Source organism: Gracilinanus agilis, chromosome 1, assembly GCF_016433145.1.
Source record: "Gracilinanus agilis isolate LMUSP501 chromosome 1, AgileGrace, whole genome shotgun sequence".
Lineage (NCBI taxonomy): Eukaryota > Metazoa > Chordata > Mammalia > Didelphimorphia > Didelphidae > Gracilinanus > Gracilinanus agilis.
This window is the reverse complement of record NC_058130.1, coordinates 595,841,934-595,857,715: the sequence shown is the minus strand read 5'-3', so window position 1 is coordinate 595,857,715 and position 15,782 is coordinate 595,841,934. Positions and strand designations below refer to the sequence as shown.

The 15,782-nt window shown below is 36.3% G+C and overlaps 1 protein-coding gene across 1 annotated transcript in view; it reads right to left on the bottom strand.

The window, feature by feature from the left end:
- The window catches only part of MBOAT1 (membrane bound O-acyltransferase domain containing 1), a 138,790-nt gene that overhangs the window by 49,066 nt on the left and 73,942 nt on the right, over positions 1 to 15,782 (bottom strand). The window contains exon 5 of the mRNA XM_044658130.1: positions 1,506 to 1,561. Coding sequence (XP_044514065.1) covers positions 1,506 to 1,561 — 56 coding nt within the window. The remainder of the gene's footprint in view (positions 1 to 1,505; positions 1,562 to 15,782) is intronic.

The window sequence follows — 15,782 nt, the reverse complement described above, 5'->3', positions numbered from 1 at the left end:
GAGAAGAGGAGAGAAGAGGAGAGGAGAGGAGAGGAGAGGAGAGGAGAGGAGAGGAGAGGAGAGGAAAGGAAACAAAAAAGGAAAGGAAAGGAAAAAGGAAAGGAAAGGAAAAAGAAAAGGAAAAAGAAAAGAATGAGTAAATCTATTTTGGGCTTGATCTCACCAACTACACATTGAGCTAAGAGGGAGGGACTAAATCCATTCTAGTGTTTATTTTATGTTCTTAATGCATGGCTACATCTACTGCCAAGGGGAATTAACTGCAAACTAAGTCACTCTGAGTATAGCTATTTTAGGTACGTTAGTCTACGATACCAAATTATCCAGAAAACAGCTAGAACAGAGGCATTAATTAAGAGTACCAAGGGTTACAACAAAATTAAATTAGTTTCCCAATTTTTGAGAAGAAATCAGAAAAACAGAGTTTTGGAAATACGGTTCTTCTAAGAAAAAATATTAATAAAAATTTTTACCAAAGTAATGCTGTGTAACTACAAAAAAAAAAGAGTTTTCCAAAAGGTATCTAGCACCTCTGAAGCAAAGTTTTGGAAGGTAGTATGCTATACTACTAAGAACTCAAAATCCAAGTGCCTGACTCTTCCACATACCAGTTGTATAAGCTAATAGGTAAGTCATTTATATGAATTACAAATAAGTTTCCTCATCTACATAAAAAGGGCATAGTAATACTACCCAAACATTAGGGTTGTTCTGAGGAAAATACTTTATGTTTTACTAATGACCAACGTGAGCCATTATTTTTGAAAACTCCTTTTTTATAGGAAATGACACACTCACAAGGTACACCATGGTAAGATTATTGGCACAAAATCAGAAGATCTATATTAAAATCCCATTTTTGTGAGCATGGGCACTATGGTTTCATTGGCTTCAGTTTCCTAATTTGTAAAATGATGGTCTTAGACTAGATGGCATCTTAAGTCTTTTTTGGCTTATCACCTATGATCCATTTCTTGGAGCCCAATAATAAGAACTTGCTCCTCTCCTAAATAATGAATTGATGAGAAGAAATTGTCAATTTTTGTGACCTCAGAAGGATCTCTTCCAAGGTTTTCCACTGTCTTACTATTCCCATTCAAGTCTAGGAGAAGGGATATGGGAAAAATTAAAATATTCTTTTCTAAAATGTTTAACAGTTCAAGTGCTTAATCTTAGAGTATTTTTAACTTTCCTGGGATTGGAGTGAAGAAAAGAAGGTGCAGCTTTTCTTTTATAGCACTTATAATGGAAGAGAAAGAATGTCACCAGAAAGACAGATTTTGTCAGGATAAAGAGAAAAGTCTCTCCTCTCTGCAAAATGTATTTCAGTAAATTTAAAGTATTGTCTTAGGTACAAAGATGCTGAAGGAGTAGGGACTAATTTATAAGCCACAGAACTACCAACAAGATGATGAACTAGTCCTTTATAGATGGCTGATCACCAATATAATGTAAGGAAAAATGGCCTTAGTGGCAACATGGCCATGAGGAGAGTATTTCCTCACCATCGTGAATTTGGAACGCCAGGGTTGTGATCTTCTGGGTCACAATCATCAGTGGCCTACAAAGTAAAGATACAGAAGATGTGAGCCCTTCCACACATGCCACAGATGGAAAGCTAATTCTAGTTATATCATGCAATAAAAATTATAATAATCATTGTGAACCCTAAAATTTGAAATAAAGAGTTTTTGTATCTCATGTCATAGAACTTTTGTAAATACTTAAAAGATCATAGAATAAATCACAAACAGCAATAAAAAACTTCCAGAGATATTTGGATCTGCCTGGATATTTTCTAACAAAAAAAAGATGGTGACAATATTATAGATTTATTTTTAAATAATAATTTCCACAACCAAAGATAAACTATAATCAGGGACATTCAGTGATATGGAAAAAAGATCTGGCTTGACACCAAAACACATCAAAGTCAAAAAAAGTGGCATCTCTTTTTCTAATTATCTTTAAATAAAGATTTATATGTGAACTAAACTCATTTACTTTCTGTAAGTCACTTCATCTTTTGACTCCATCTAATTTCCCATTTCCTGACCTTTTAAAAAAGCAATCCTGTGATAAAGCAGTAACAATATTCATTAGACGATAGTAACTCGGGGACACCAGCAAATGTTGGCTGAGAACTCAAGACCTACTTGAGAGGTAAAATGAATCCCACAAATCCCAGGGTCAGACTATAATCAGACTCTAACAACTCAATTGCAGTGTGCAAAATAATTAGCAACAAAAACTTCCTCACTGATGGTTTCTGCATTATGGGATTCTTTTGCTTCTATACTCATTCCAATGGCTCTTATGCCACCAAGCTAAAAACTTCAACATTTTAAAGAGAAACAAGGACTAAAGGAAAGAAACACTAAATGTTCCATAAATGACAAAAGACTGTGAGATTTCATATGTAAGTCTTCATTGATAGAAAAGTTTTCCTCTTATAAAAAATAATAGTGGTAAAAATGATGGATTTGGATTGAAAAGACAAATATCAGATACCTAGTTCTGCTACTACTTGTCCATTTTTATAGTCCCTTCAACCTTCCTGGGCCTCAGTTTCACCTTCTATAAAATGAGGAAGTTAACTAGATGATGATCTTTCAGCTTCATTTCGTTTTTAATCTCTAATCCTATGAGCAGAGGTAACTACAAAAATTGCAGGAAAAGTATCTATAAATGTTGTATTCTTGCTCTAGAAGAAAAATTTTCCAAGGTATCTTGATTCTTAGAATGTTGCAATTAATGTTACCAAATCAATCTACAATCTACGAAACCACTATTAGCTGATAATAAAATTATTATAAGACAAATAAGACTGTAATGTCTTTCCTAATCATGGAATGGCTGCTAATTGGGGCAAAAAAAAACAGGGTCCCAAACAAACATTAAGTGGAAATAATCCCTCTGGGATTCAGTTTTCTCACCTATCAAATGGAGAAAGTAATCTCTCTCTTCTCTATTACATGGATGTAACATTCCTAAGGTAATATGTTAAGAACTAACTTCAGGAAGTTCAATTATATCGTGAATTCAGTGGTAGAAAGAAATTTTAAGAACCTTGGTAAGTTTTTGGAGTTAGAGGCATGGGTTCAAGTCTTGGTTTTCCTTTCTTGGGCAAGTCATTTTATTTTCTTAAGTTAATTTTCTCATATGTAAATGGAGATAATACTTAACACTACTCACTTACAGGGTTGATGGCAATTCAATGAGATAATGTATTTAAAATATTTCATACATTTCAGTTGATCACCCACGTGTGTGTACACACACACACACACACACACACACACACACACACACATATCTGTTAAGATGCAAGATAAACATCAAGCCAACCTAGCTGAAGCAGGAAGACAGTCTGAGGGAAAGAGAAAGACGGCATATGCCAGTCGAGGCAAATCTCTTCCAACACCTCCCCATAGTTATAGATAGAGAATCCCCAGAACTCTGAGCCCAAGATCCCTGGGAATAACTATGTTATTCAGATCACCAGTTCTATTTTCAGTATGGTCCCCAAAGCCACAAAGGAGAGCAAACTTTGTGGAGAATGATCCCCTTTACCTCATTGCAACCAACACCACCTGCTAATAAACTGCCAGTAACCACCACTCCCCTCAGACATGGATGGGGATAGTCCAGTTCCCTGATTCCAAGAGCTCTGAGGATAGCAGAAAACCCAGATCACTGGCTTTGCTTCTAACCTAAACACACAATCATTGTCCTGGTAGCAAGGAAAAATTTAACAGAACAGCCACCCTAAGAAGAAGGATCCTGGCATCCCCACCAGCCTATCCTGGTTCTCTACCCACCTGAGGGAGAAAATGGAAAAGGGGACAGTTAGGTGACTTAGTAGGTAGAGAACCAGAATAGAATACAGGAGGTCTTGGGTTCAAATCTGGCCTCAGATACTTGCTAGTTGTATGCCTGGGCAAATCATTTAACTTCAATTGCCTCGCCTTTGCCACTTTTCTACCTTGGAAGCAAAATTAGTTTTGATTCCAAGACATAAGGTCAGGAGGAAAAAAAAGATAAATACATAAATATATAAGGTAAAAAAGATAAATACAAGGTAGTTTGTTTTTTTTTTAAGAGAGAAATAACAGTTGGGGAGAAGGAAAGGGAAAGGAAGGGAAGAACAATTTATATAGCTCCTAGTATGTGCTAGGAACTGTAAAAAGGAATTCTTTATTCCTTTTTTAATACAACTGGGGACCTGGAGGTCTTCTTACCATAGAGATGTGTAGGGATTAACAAGCCCACAGTGATAGGAAGTAGAAACCATAGAGACAGGAAGTGAGGTAGGAAAAGGTGATAAAAAGGGTCAGTTGCTGACAGGGCTGGCAGTTGCAGGGAAGTTGGCTGCTGGGAGTCTGTTGGGTTGGTTGGTGGTTGGCATTTAGTTGCTAGAATATAAATGTGGGCCTGAGCTTACTGAGAGGTCTTTTTGGCTTTAACCTTTAGAGGGCTTTTTTGGCTTTTGGTTTGGGCTGTTAGTTTTTTTTTTCCTTTCTTGAACTTTGTGGAAGGTGGCTGGTCTTCACTGACAGACTTAATTGGGGCTTGATTAAACACTGATTGGGTTGGTTTTGATTGGGCTAGATTAGGTTGGAACTTTATGGGGTGGTTGTTGGTTATAGGTAGTTATAGGATAGCTAGCATAGACGTTAATAAATTTTCTTTCTCTACCTCTTTCCTATATTTCTCTCCTTTACTATAATTCATTTTACTATATTCTTTTACTGTCTCTATTTTAATTAAACTAAATTGTTAAAATTATTTTAAATTTATTATTTAAAATTATTAAAAGCTGCTCTCTTATTTTGTCAAAACTCCTAGTTTAACCCTTACAGAACTATGCTAAGTGATTTTTATGAATATTCCCTTACTTCATACCTAATAATAATAGTTAATATTAATACACTACTTAGTAAGAACCATGTACACTATGTTAAACACTTTAAAATTATCTCCTTTGATCCTCACAATAGACCTTGGAGGTAGATGCTATTATTATCCTCATTTTATACATAAGGAACCTGAGCTAAACGAAAGTGACTTTCCCAGAACCACATAGTTGGCAAGTGTCTGAGGCCAAATTTGAACTCAGGTGTTCCTGACTCCATGCCAGACCCTCTATCCATTGTGTTATTTACCTGCACTTGAGATAATATTTGAGTATAATAGTTGGAGAGATTAAAAAAGGCTTCCTGAAGAAAATAATCCTTGAGCTACATGGAAACAGGCAGAAGGTAATCTCTGAGCTACTATGAAAATCAGCAAACCATTGTACTGTAACCAAACATGCTCACTGGAAAGCATAACATTAGACAATGTTCCTCCAATTATTTTCTAGATAAAAATTATCTCTCTTCATCTATGCTTTTACTTTGAGCTTTGATCCCAATGACAAGGGCAACATCATCAAAATTTAGACCTGTAACATTACTTTTTGATGCCCCTTCCTTTTTGTAGGCATCCTCTCCCAATGGAGAAATTTGGCCTGGGACCCTGAATAAATGACTAATCAAGAGTGAAATGTGTTTTACTGCAAATGCTTCACTTACTCCACAGGATGAATTCAAGAGATGACCTTTATGAAGAAACAGCTTATTTTCTATAAGCCTCTTAATATTCCTGGAAACCTAAATGCCTTGAGGACAAGCCACAAGACAAGAAGTTTTTGTCTTCCCTGCTATATCTTTAATTGGGAAAACCTTGAAATGTATTCTTAGGTAGTTATTCTCTAGGTAAGCAACCTAGGTTAAGAAAGGGGGTCAATTCATTTCCCAATTTCAATTTAGCTCTGAAAGAATAAGCAAATTACCAAAAAGAACAAATGGACCATGAAGCCATATTGCCCCTCTGTTGAGAGAAAAAAGCCATTTGCTATTGCCTCTCTTGGGTTTAGCTTGACAGCATCTGAGGCCCAGTCACCATGTATCCTGCATGAGTTGGATGGAATTTAAAATGCTCAAGTAGTCAAGAATGATGTTGACAATTATTCATTGAGGTTACTAGGTGAACACTTTCTAGTATAAATCTTCTAAATTTCAAATAACTTAAGAGGAGGGAAGAAAAATAAACAGACAATAATAAAGCATCGTCACTGTAGTGAATTTAAAATAAGAAGATAGCTGAGAATTTTTCAAATGTTAAGGAAAAGAGATGCACATTACTGTTCACATAAGGATTCATAACTTCTTTTTTTTAATATCATAGAACCCTTCCCTTTGTAAGTCTAGAGAAGAAACCCATTTGCATTTTCAGATTAATGTTTTTAAATAATTGAAGGAAATGTTTTTCAGTTCAAAGTTAGTAAAAATAGGATGTTGGCATTTTTCCTTTCCCCTACCTAAATTTGTGGACCTCCCAAAAATCTATCTACATATGCGTCCAGGGGCCCAAAGCTCTTTGTCATAGCAGAAAGAAAGAAGAAATGTGTTTAAGATTTTACAACAGCAAAAGAATAAATTAGGTTATGGAAAACAGAAAAAAAGATATATCAGAACATAGGATAATCTATGAATTATAAGTTAAAAAAGCATTAATTTCATTCAAACTTCTTACTTCTTTTCCTTTAGTCATGAGGTTGAATAATACATAGTAGATATTTAAATGTTTATTGACTGCATTTGACTGGAAGCTGCAGAAGAAATTGTAAAGCCAATTTCTCTGATATGAAAGTCTCAAGTCAAATTCTAATAGTCATCATTACCAAAAGGAAAATATAGGTACATATTTGCCCAGTAATGATATCTATAATATAATGGCATATTATTATAATTATAATATATAATTTATACTTTACTCAAAAGAAAGTATAATTTAAGATGTATTTTTAATCATGAAATATAAATTTATGTTAATCTGTGTTCTTTTATGAAATTAATCCCAGTATGTGCATATGTATACACCACGATTAAAGGAAGGGCACATAGAGACGGGTCATCATGAATGGCTACTTGATACAGACTAAGAATTTTCTCTAAACAATGAGGCCTTAGAATCTAAGCTGTACTCAAATGTTCCACTCCCAAAGGGCTGCATTCTGTCAGTGAATTTGTACACATACAGGGCTCCTAGTCATCAATCATGGGCCTTCCGCTTGTATCCAGGGGAACACTTAACCGATTTGAAATCAAGAATTTGTGTTGGATATGGGAAGGGTAGTACTATTTCTGAGCTTTTTTTGTAGATATCATAATGACCAGCAAAATTTTAAAAAGGCGAAGGCAAAAGGAACTTTATCTTCCCTCCAGGGTTAATATCCCATTTCTGTGGAGAGGAAGAAATGAAAAGAGGAAAGAGATGGGGAAGGGTTGAGGCCAAAACAGCCATATAACTATGCAGGTGAGAAGCCTAACTGGCTCAGAAGGCTTTTTCATCATAAAAGTGGAGTTTTTTGGTTCAACGAGTTTTAAAAAAAATTCACATTTCAATTGCTTCTTTTATTTATAGTAAAAATTTGCTATTATGTTAGCTGAGCATTGACTGCAAGAAGATGGTAGAAAAGAACGAGACTGGTTGGGTGACAGCAGAAGTAAAACAATGCATTCACTCAATTCCCCCACTCTAAGACAAAGGGTATAATCATGGCTTAAAGTTTCCTTAGGACGACCCACAGGATTATGGCCTGGTTCTGCCTTCACACAACTTTGAGTCCTGGATCAAAGCACAAGAGGAAAAAGATCATTGGCCCATTCACAACATGTAATGGCCAACCTTGAGGAATGTTCCTTGGCTCTTTGTCCCTATTTGGGGTTAGCGGAATCCTGGAACTAGCAAGAAATTTCTGGAGACTCAAAGCACTCCAGCAAAGGAAGTCACATATTCCCCTAAATCAGAGGTTCTTTTTTTTAATTAATTAATTAGTTTGTTGGTTAAAAATTAGATGTTCATAACATTGAGTGTCTTCCGATTTGGAAGGTGCATGAATCAATTTCAAAGGACTTATGAACCTGGATAGGAAAAAAAATTACATTTTTATTTCCACCATAATTGGCTTACTTTGTAATCATATATATTTTATCATATGTTTTAAAAAACATTCTGAGAAGGGGACTGTAGACTTTACCACGCTATCAAAAGGTCTATGATACTAAGAAGATGAAGAAACCTGGCCCTAAGGTTTAACTGTAAAAATATGAAAAAAGATATAATTCCTCCTCTGAGTACCCATATTTAGAATCAACAAACCTGAGTTTTTATGATAGTTTTACAGCATAATAATTCCTGTGTGACCTTGTAGAAGATCATGTAAGCACTCTTGGCTCTGGTTTACTCATCTTCCCAACTCTAAATCCTATGAATCTCTGACCTTCTCTGTTTCACGACTAGACAGTATTATGTTCAGATTTGTGGTGTGGCAGCTCAGAATATAATAGACTAGCACGTATTTCATATTTCAAAAAAGAAGAAAATTCTTTTCAATTCAGTACATTGTATATGAATTTGCAAATTCAGCCTCTGATCCATCGTGCCCAGGGGAAAACAGCAGTCCCTCATTCCAAGATGTTTCCACTTTTTAACAGGCTTATTCTGCCAACTAAGTGTATTTAACCCGCCTTATCCCCACCTCCCCAGATGTACATCTGAAATGACTGTATTACTAAGGGGCTGTTGGCAGGATACAGAAGAGGCTTCAGGATTTATGCACAAGCTAATGTGAGACCCTTTGAAAAGGCTTCTTTTCAAATGAGACAGCCAGTCTTCACAGAGTAAAGCTGTGATTAAGCAGAGACAGAATGATTGTCCTCCACCATGAGCCAAGCTCACTTAGCTGCAGCCTTGTGCAATTACATCCCTGCAGCCCCAATAAAGGTGAAAACACAGGTGCCAGACAAAAGCAGGAAATACTGTGGTCAAGTGTCTGCTGCCACTGCTTTCCTTTCTAGTGGTTTCCTGTGCCATTTTTTCAATCAACATGAAGAGCTATTGGTACCAGCAGCCCACAAATGATAGGAGGGCAATTCTGTTTTAATTAAATGCCAGCTTGGTTCAAGCAAAGAATCCAAGAAGAGAAGTGAAAAAGTATTTATATAGCACCTACTATATGTCAATATACTAAGAACCTTTTAGGGGTTTGGGGTTCCAAGTTGCCTTCCTTCCCTTCCTACGAACCCCACAATAAAGAAGGCCAACATTTGATACAGGCATATATGTGGAACATTCAGTTCCTACCTGTACATATCAGTTCTCTCTCTGGATGTGGATAACATTTTCCTTCTTAAGTCCTTTGTAGTTGATTTGAAAGATCATGTTACTCAAAACAGTTTAGTCATTTACAGTTACTCTTCAAACAATATTACTACATACAATGTTTTCTTGGTTTCACTTATCACACTCTACATTATTTCATGTAAGTCTTCCCATATTTTTCTAATTAACCTGCTGATTATTTCTTATAGTGCAGTAGTATTCCATCTCAATCATATGCCACAACTTATTCAGCCATTCCCCAGCTGATGGGCATCCTCTCGATTTTCAGTTCTTTGCCACCACAAAGAGAGCTGCCATAAGTATTTTAGAACATATAGGTTCCTTTCCTTTCCCCCTGATCACTTCAGGAAATAGATCTAATTGTAGTATACATAGGTCAAAAGGGTACTAAGCACTTTTACAAATATTGTCCCATTTCATACTCAAGATAATCCTGCAAGATGGGTGCTAGAATTATTTTCATTTTATACAGTTGGAGAAACTGAGGTAAACAGAGCTCAATCCAGGGCACCACCAAGTGCCTCAAGAAGGAGATTTTCCTCACTTCTGAAACCAAAAGGAAATATTAAACTATTCTCTTGAAAGCAGGAGAACTACATTATATTCAAATTGGGTACAATATCAGACTTTACTACTAACAATCAAAGAATTCTAGAAGAGTCTATGGAGATCATGAATTAACTTGGAACTCACTGACCAAAAAAAAAGGTTCAAGGCAGGAGTAGGGGCTGTGAACTTGAACTAAAAGTTACACATTTCTTTTCATTAACCTCTGACTGAAATATTTTACTTCCTTCAATGACGGCTGTAAGACAACAAATATTAATCTGAGATTGCCAAAGGGGTACATCACATACATACATACATACATACATACACACACACAGTTAGGAACCCTTGATCTAATCCAATTCCTTCATTCTATAAATGAGGAAACACCTGTGATCCATAGAGAGTACTGACTTGTACAAGGCCACATAGGAGGAATAGATATAGGATTTGAATATAGGTCTTTTGAATTCAGATCAGAGTTCATACTGCTCTGTTATGACCTTGAGCTTCAATGTTCTCTTCCTAATGTATTTTTGCCTTTAAAATCACAGAACAAGAAAAATATCCAATACATTCTCCTAATGATGCACATAGGGAGGTGGCACTATATAATGGAAAATGCAAAATATTTAAGAGTCAAAGGACTTAGGTTCAAACACTGTCTCTGTTAAATGGGCAGATCACAGCAAGCAACAACCTCCTTCAACCTCAGTTTCCTCATCTATGAAATAAGGAGGGTGGACAGGACTCCTGTCAAACAAATAGAAACAGGAGTCATTAATCCATATAAAAGGCCCTATGAGGGCCATGTTGACTTAGAAAACAAAAAACTAACATTAACTATGTTCCATAGTATTTTTATTTATTTTGTTAAAAATTCCCCAATTATAATTTAATCTGGTTTGGACATTCCTAAGTGTTGTAGGTGGTATTTTTGACACTTCAGGACTAGATGGCCCCTAAGTTCCCTTCCAGATCTAAATCTGATGCCCAATATATATTAATGCAGATGTTCCCACGCTTCCTCTATTCAAGAAGCCCTTAGTGTCTCAGTATTTCTTTCCTGTCACTCCTCAGCTAAAGAAAAAATCTAATAGTCTTATGCATGAAGTAGCACATAGTCCAATTAATAAGTAATTATTCCCCCAATGACTTATTAGCCATCTGGAAAAAAAATACACTTACATTGAAAGAAAAAATAGTATTCTTATTTCATTCTTAAATAACCACAGTTACTGGCTAATGTGATGCGGATACCTTTTGGGCACTGCACTATTGATCAAGCCTTGGAATCAGATGGGACACTGCCATCTTCATTTCCTATTCCATATTGATTTTTTGCCTGTTCTTGTTTTTTTTTTATCACAGCAATTACTTAGAACCCTACTTCACAAAGATATGATATTGCAAAAGATTAAGTTTGAGAATTTAGCAAGGAAGCAAAAAGTAGATCTCAAATATTTGAGAGCATCATCTTAAGGATGACACAAAGTATTCACTATGTTGAAAACAATCCATCACAAGTTAATAGTTTGCAGTGTCCAACAGATACCGACTATTATCATGTCTTCATTGAAAATTTTAAAGTATTTCCTGATGGCCCTGTGAATTCACTATGACACCTTGGCTCTGTCTGTCCATCCGTCTTTGTCTCTTACTATGTCTGTTTCTCTATCTCTCTCTCTCTCTCTCTGTGTCTGTATCTCTGTCTATCTCTATCTCTATTTCTCTGTCTGTCTGTCTATTTATCTGTCTATCTATCTATCTATCTTTCTCCTTTTTTTTTGCACATCTTTAACAAAGAAGCATCCCTTCTCCTTACCAAAGCCAACTCTTTTATATGTATACTTCATCTTAACCTCTTTGGCCTTCTACAGAAAATTCCGTCCCTTCCTCTCTCTTGAATCTTCAACTTTTCTTTATGTACCAGTTCTTATTTTATTTAAAAAATATAGGGGGCAGCTGGGTAGCTCAGTGGAGTGAGACTCAGGCCTAGAGACAGGAGGTCCTAGGTTCAAACCCGGCCTCAGCCACTTCCCAGCTGTGTGACCCTGGGCAAGTCACTTGACCCCCATTGCCCACCCTTACCAATCTTCCACCTATGAGACAATACACCGAAGTACAAGGGTTGAAAAAAAATATATATATGTATATATGTATATATATACATATATATATATACTTTGACTAGAGCCTGTCATACCTTTAAGTTATTGTCTTAAGCTTCCCTCTCTTAGCCAAATTGCTAGGAGCAGGGGGTGGTAGAAAGCTATTTCCTGTCTCTCTCTTTAAAATGTAAACTCCTTTTGAGTAGATATTATTTTATCCTTTGCATTTTTATTTATAGTGATTTATACACAGTAAGTATTTAATACATTTTTATTGATTAACCAAAGACAGAAACTATTTTCCAGTAAAACCAGGATATTTAATTCTCAACTGATTGTACTAGTAATGATAAGTTACTTTGTTCTAGTCATTCTATAATTGTTGCTCAGACTTCTCTTTTCTGCAAGGGATAGAACTATTTGAACCATATTTGATTCTTTGTATTCCAGATACCTTTTTCCCCGCCTCTTCTCCAGTGCTGAGCAGAACACCTTAGTCTTCAAGCCTATGACTATTTCTGTAATTGCTAACTCTAATAAGTAGCAAGTTTCATATGAAAAGCCACTAACAGTGGGAATAAGGATAGACTGGCTACACCCACTGTTGAAAAGTCAGGCTCCCTATGCTGAATCTAGGAAAAATTACAGGGACAAGTAAAAGACAAAGATTGGCAAAGATCTTTAGCCCCCGGAACTTCAGTGTCTCACCATGCCTAGCTAGCCACTGTGTCGGAAATGCCAATCAGGATAGTGCCTCTAATAAAAGATGATGGCTTACACTTCTCCTGAGATGCCTAGTAAGCCACAAAAACCTCTAAGTTTAATCAAATAAATAAAATTTAAGGCAAGGAGAAATTTAATGTGTATACTAATATATTTAATAACTTCTCTAAAGAAATTTCTTAGATCCAAACAAAAATGTAATCCAATACCATTTATAGACATGTTACTGTATGCAATATAGTGATTAAAGGGACAGAAAGAGGACCAATTATCCTTTTTATTGTTTGACTTTGGTTGCCTGCATATTCAAAATGAGAAAAGCCCACCATATTAAGCATGTATATCTTTATGCATTTTATATATTTAATATCCAAACAGCATTTCGCCACTAACTAAGGGGAAAAACAACCTTAATTGCTGAGTATTTTTCAAAACGGCTACAGTGACAATAAGTTATTGCCATTCTGAGAAAGACTGTGGTTGCTTGCATGTTCAGAATGAGATTCAGAGATGGGGAAAGAATGAAAACTGGTGATTTAAAACATACTATAAATTCCAGTGGTTAGTCTGCTGATCTCCATTATGATTCCTGTGATTAGAGGCAGATAGGTGGAAGAGTTTAGTAGAGTGCTAGCCTCAAGTCAGGAAAGCCCAAGCTTGTATCCAGTTTCAGACACTTATTAGCTGTGTGATTTGAGGAAGTCATCTAATTTAACTGCCTCGATTTCTTCCACTGTAAAATGGGGATCATAACACCTACTTCACTTGGTTATTATGAGGATTGAACAAGTATTTGCTTATGCACAGCACCTGGCACAGAGTAGGTGCATAATAAATGCTTGTTCACTTCCATCAAAGGGGATTATAAAGCACTGTACTAATGCTGGTGAGAAAATAAACAGTGACAAAGGTCAATTATCACAGTGAGAGCTAAGACTATCCCTCCCATGGTGATGATATTTGACCATGAAAGAGTGAAAGTCTCCTTCTCCTGTGGGACCCCAAAGCTATGACACAAGAACTAAGCAACCACAAGCTAGGGACTTTCCAGTCAGGACTTGTCCAAGAACCCAAGGTTACTAACAACAGGACGTTCATTGTAGCACAGTGTAACTAGGTCCCGGGACGTTTGTATACACTCTGCATCTAACTTAACAGCCCATACTTCCCTCACAATGGGGTCAGAGTTGATACACCAGTTTCTGGTGGCCTAGAACCTAGCTTGAGCTAGCAATAAAGTTCCTTTTTCTTTTACATTCTTGGTGTGAACTCATTCTTGCAATCGGGACCCGAAACTGGGCATAACACTCCCAATTTTGAAAAGTATCCTATAAATGTTTATTCAACCATCCATGGCCAATGATTGAATGAGGGGGAGAGGGGGAAGGTCCAAAGTAGGAATCACCTTCCCTGTATGAATTGACCAGAAAAAAGACCATACTAATGCTGAGAAGATTGTTATATACCTTAAGGAACCAAAGTAATACTAAAGAAGTATATAAAAGGAAAAAGTCTCAGCAAGTTAGGTGAATACACTTAGAGCATCATACTCCTCCAAAACAATGATAAACCAATAGGCTAGTTTGAATGTTTTCAACTCTATCCCAATGCCACTCCCTAATAATTTCTACTTAAGGACTTCAGCCGAATAAATACATGCTATTTAGGATTTGATCAGTGAAATCCACCAAGTATGGGTGGTATCTAAAATCCAGTGTCTCCACCTGTCCTGACACTTCATTATACCTTTCTTTACAAACCCTTCTCATTTATTAAATCTTTATTCACAATTAAACACCAACATCTATCCATCCACCAATAAGTATGTTTGTATCACTGGGGTAGATAACTTTATCTCTGGATTCTCTCTTTTCTCCTTTCTATAATCTAGTAGTGTATATAGAAAATAAATATTCAAGGACACGTATGCGGCTATGTGAATAAAGAGCCAAGCTTGAAGATGGGAGGTCCTGGGTTTAAATCTGGCCTCCAACTCTTCCTAGCTGTGTGACCTTGGACAAGTCACTCAACTACAATTGCTTAACCCTTGCCACTCTTCTGCTTTTGAACGAATATTTAGCATCAATTCTAACATAGAAAATAAGAGGGTTTTTTAAATGGGAAAGAAAAGAAATATTAAAAAATTCCCAAGAAAAGATTAATAGGAAGGACTAGCACAATGTGGGCAAAGAGATGAACTACAAAAGATTTTCCCTTAAAAAAAAAACTTAGGCCACTTAGAAGTTAAAGAAATTGGTTGGTTGCTATCCTGTTCACTCAAATAAGATCAAAATGACATCACACATAAATTGGATATAAGTGAGGCAGAGTTGCACAAAATCGTCAGCCCACTGTCTCTTCTAAGGCCATCAAAGTCCAGTGGCAAGACAAAGCCAAGATAACTGACAGTTCAAGATGCAGTGAATGACCTTGGATTCTTCAATTTCTAACCAAGTTTTAAGCACTCCACAGCAAGTGCTTCTGCCTCCTTCATAGTGGAAGGAACAAATAGTTTTCATCTGCCTGTTCCAATAGTATCTAAACAAATTTGGGATAGACACCCTGCTGATTCACCAACAGGTTGGAGGGCTGTCAGTTACTTTCAACCTGATTTAGCTTGTCTTCCAAGACAGTTTTACCAGGTTACCACACCATGCATGCTATAGCTTCTTGGAGCCACAGACAAAGATGGGTGGCAGGTGGACACCAAAGAAGGAAAGTAACCCTGAAAAGGGACTGACAAATCCTTGTGACTGGTGTACTACTCTTCCCTAAATACCTCATATATTTAAAAAAAATCATAGTGTGTCAACCAACCAACAATCACTAAGCACCTGCTACATAGCAGACACTGTACGAGGAGCTGCCAATACGAAAACAAAAGTGTAAAAGGCCTCAAGCACAAGGAAATTATATTCCATTGGGGTGGTAGAGACAAAATGTACACATAACGAATATACCAAAAAAATACAAAATAATTTTGGGGGAAGGAAGACATTAGCAGGTATTAGATGGGTATTTTACTTCTTATTCCTTCCCAAATATTCCTTCCCAAAGTATAAAATACTTTGTTTTATTGCAAGTCACAAATATTGAATTTTTTATAGATTGAAGGTTTGTGGTAACCCTAGGTCAAACAAGTCTATCAGTATCATTTTTCTAACAGCA